Source organism: Boleophthalmus pectinirostris, unplaced genomic scaffold, assembly GCF_026225935.1.
Source record: "Boleophthalmus pectinirostris isolate CB_2022bp ecotype Guang Dong unplaced genomic scaffold, ASM2622593v1 HiC_scaffold_9, whole genome shotgun sequence".
Classification (NCBI taxonomy): Eukaryota; Metazoa; Chordata; class Actinopteri; order Gobiiformes; family Gobiidae; genus Boleophthalmus; species Boleophthalmus pectinirostris.
The window spans coordinates 39,611,902-39,614,401 of record NW_026571541.1 but is presented as its reverse complement, the minus strand read 5'-3'; the positions used below and the strand labels follow the sequence as shown (position 1 = coordinate 39,614,401).

General features: G+C 50.0%; 1 protein-coding gene across 5 annotated transcripts in view; it reads right to left on the bottom strand.

The window, feature by feature from the left end:
- The window catches only part of LOC110172162 (diacylglycerol kinase delta-like), a 51,706-nt gene that overhangs the window by 13,281 nt on the left and 35,925 nt on the right, over nt 1-2,500 (bottom strand). For all 5 annotated transcript variants that reach the window (XM_055166584.1, XM_055166583.1, XM_055166582.1 and 2 more), the window contains 2 exons: nt 2,401-2,497; nt 273-380 (listed from right to left, as the gene is read on the bottom strand). In XM_055166584.1, the coding sequence (XP_055022559.1) occupies nt 273-380; nt 2,401-2,497 (205 nt within the window). The remainder of the gene's footprint in view (nt 1-272; nt 381-2,400; nt 2,498-2,500) is intronic.

Genomic DNA, 2,500 nt, shown 5'->3' with positions numbered 1-2,500 from the left:
CCAGGAATAAACCAGGACTGGACCAGGACCAGGACTGAACCAGGACTAAACCAGGACTAAACCAGGACTAAAGGACCAGGACTAGGACCAGGACTAGAACCAGGACTAAACCAGGACTAAACCAGGAACCAGAACTAAACCAGGACTAAACCAGACTAAACCAGGACTAAACCAGGACTAGACCAGGACTAAACCAGGACTAAACCAGGACTAAACCAGGTCAGGACCCTGGTTGTGATCCTGGTTGTGATCCTGGTTGGTTCCACACTGACCTCGTCTTCTTTGGTTCCTCCCCAGAAGTTGGTTCCTCCGGCGTAGCTCTGGATGTTCAGGACGGCGATGCCCTGGAGCGACGGGAGCGGGATGGGCCGCCCGTCACACTGAGGAACACGACAGAGGAACAGACAGAACAGAGAACATCAAAGAGGAACAAGAGAACACGACAGAACACGAGACAGGAAACAGAACACAAGAGGAACACGAGGAACACGACAGAACACGACAGAACAGGAGAACATCACAAGAGAACACGACAGAACACGACAGAACAGAGAACAGTGACGACAGGAACACGATAGAACACGACAGAACAGGAGAACGTGACGACAGGAACACGACAGAACAGGAGAACATCACAAGAGGAACACGACAGAACACGACAGAACAGGAGAACATCACAAGAGGAACACGACAGAACACGACAGAACAGGAGAACGTCACAAGAGGAACACGACAGAACACGACAGAACAGGAGAATGTGACGACAGGAACATGATAGAACACGACAGAACAGGAGAACGTGACGACAGGAACACGACAGAACACGACAGAACAGGAGAACATCACAAGAGGAACACGACAGAACACGACAGAACAGGAGAACGTCACAAGAGGAACACGACAGAACACGACAGAACAGGAGAATGTGACGACAGGAACATGATAGAACACGACAGAACAGGAGAACGTGACGACAGGAACACGACAGAACAGGAGAACATCACAAGAGGAACACGACAGAACAGGAGAACGTCACAAGAGGAACACGACAGAACACGACAGAACAGGAGAACGTGATGAGAGGAACACGACAGAACACGACAGAACAGGAGAACGTCACAAGAGGAATATGACAGAACACGACAGAACAGGAGAACGTGACGACAGAACACGACAGAACAGGAGAACATCACAAGAGGAACACGACAGAACACGACAGAACAGGAGAACATCACAAGAGGAACACGACAGAACACGACAGAACAGGAGAACGTCACAAGAGGAACACGACAGAACACGACAGAACAGGAGAACGTCACAAGAGGAACACGACAGAACACGACAGAACAGGAGAATGTGACGACAGGAACATGATAGAACACGACAGAACAGGAGAACGTGACGACAGGAACACGACAGAACACGACAGAACAGGAGAACATCACAAGAGGAACACGACAGAACACGACAGAACAGGAGAACGTCACAAGAGGAACACGACAGAACACGACAGAAACAGAGAACGTCACAAGAGGAACACGACGACAGAACACGACAGAACAGGAGAACGTGACGACAGAACACGACAGAACACGACAGAACAGGAGAACGTGACGAGAGGAACACGACAGAACACGACAGAACAGGAGAACATCACGAGAGGAACACGACAGAACACGACAGAACAGGAGAACGTCACAAGAGGAATACGACAGAACACGACAGAACAGGAGAATGTGACGACAGGAACAGAAACACAGAACACGACAGAACAGGAGAACGTGACGACAGAACAGGACAGAACACGACAGAACAGGACAGAACAGGAGAACGTGATGAGAGGAACACGACAGAACACGACAGAACAGGAGAACGTCACAAGAGGAACACGACAGAACACGACAGAACAGGAGAACGTGACGAGAGGAATATGACAGAACAGGACAGAACAGAGGAGAACGTGACGACAGGAACACACGACAGAACAAGAGAACGTCACAAGAGGACAGAACACGACAGAACACGACAGAACACGACAGAACACGACAGAACAGGAGAACGTGACGAGAGGAACACGACAGAACACGACAGAACAAGAGAACGTGACGAGAGGAACACGACAGAACACGACAGAACAGGAGAACGTGACAAGAGGAACACGACAGAACACGACAGAACAGGAGAACGTCACAAGAGGAACACGACAGAACACGACAGAACAGGAGAACGTGACGAGAGGAACACGACAGAACAGGAGAACGTCACAAGAGGAACATGACAGAACACGACAGAACAGGAGAACGTGACGAGAGGAACATGTGAGGAACAGGAGAACGTGAGAGGAACAGAAGAGAAACAGGAGAACGTGAGAAGAACAGGAGGGGAACAGCAGCAGGTTACCTCCAGCAGGACCTTCTGCTCCAGATTCTTGTAGGTTCTGTGGAGCAGTTCTTTGGTTCCTAACACTCCGTACCACATCATGTTCTTGGTGCGGCTCCTG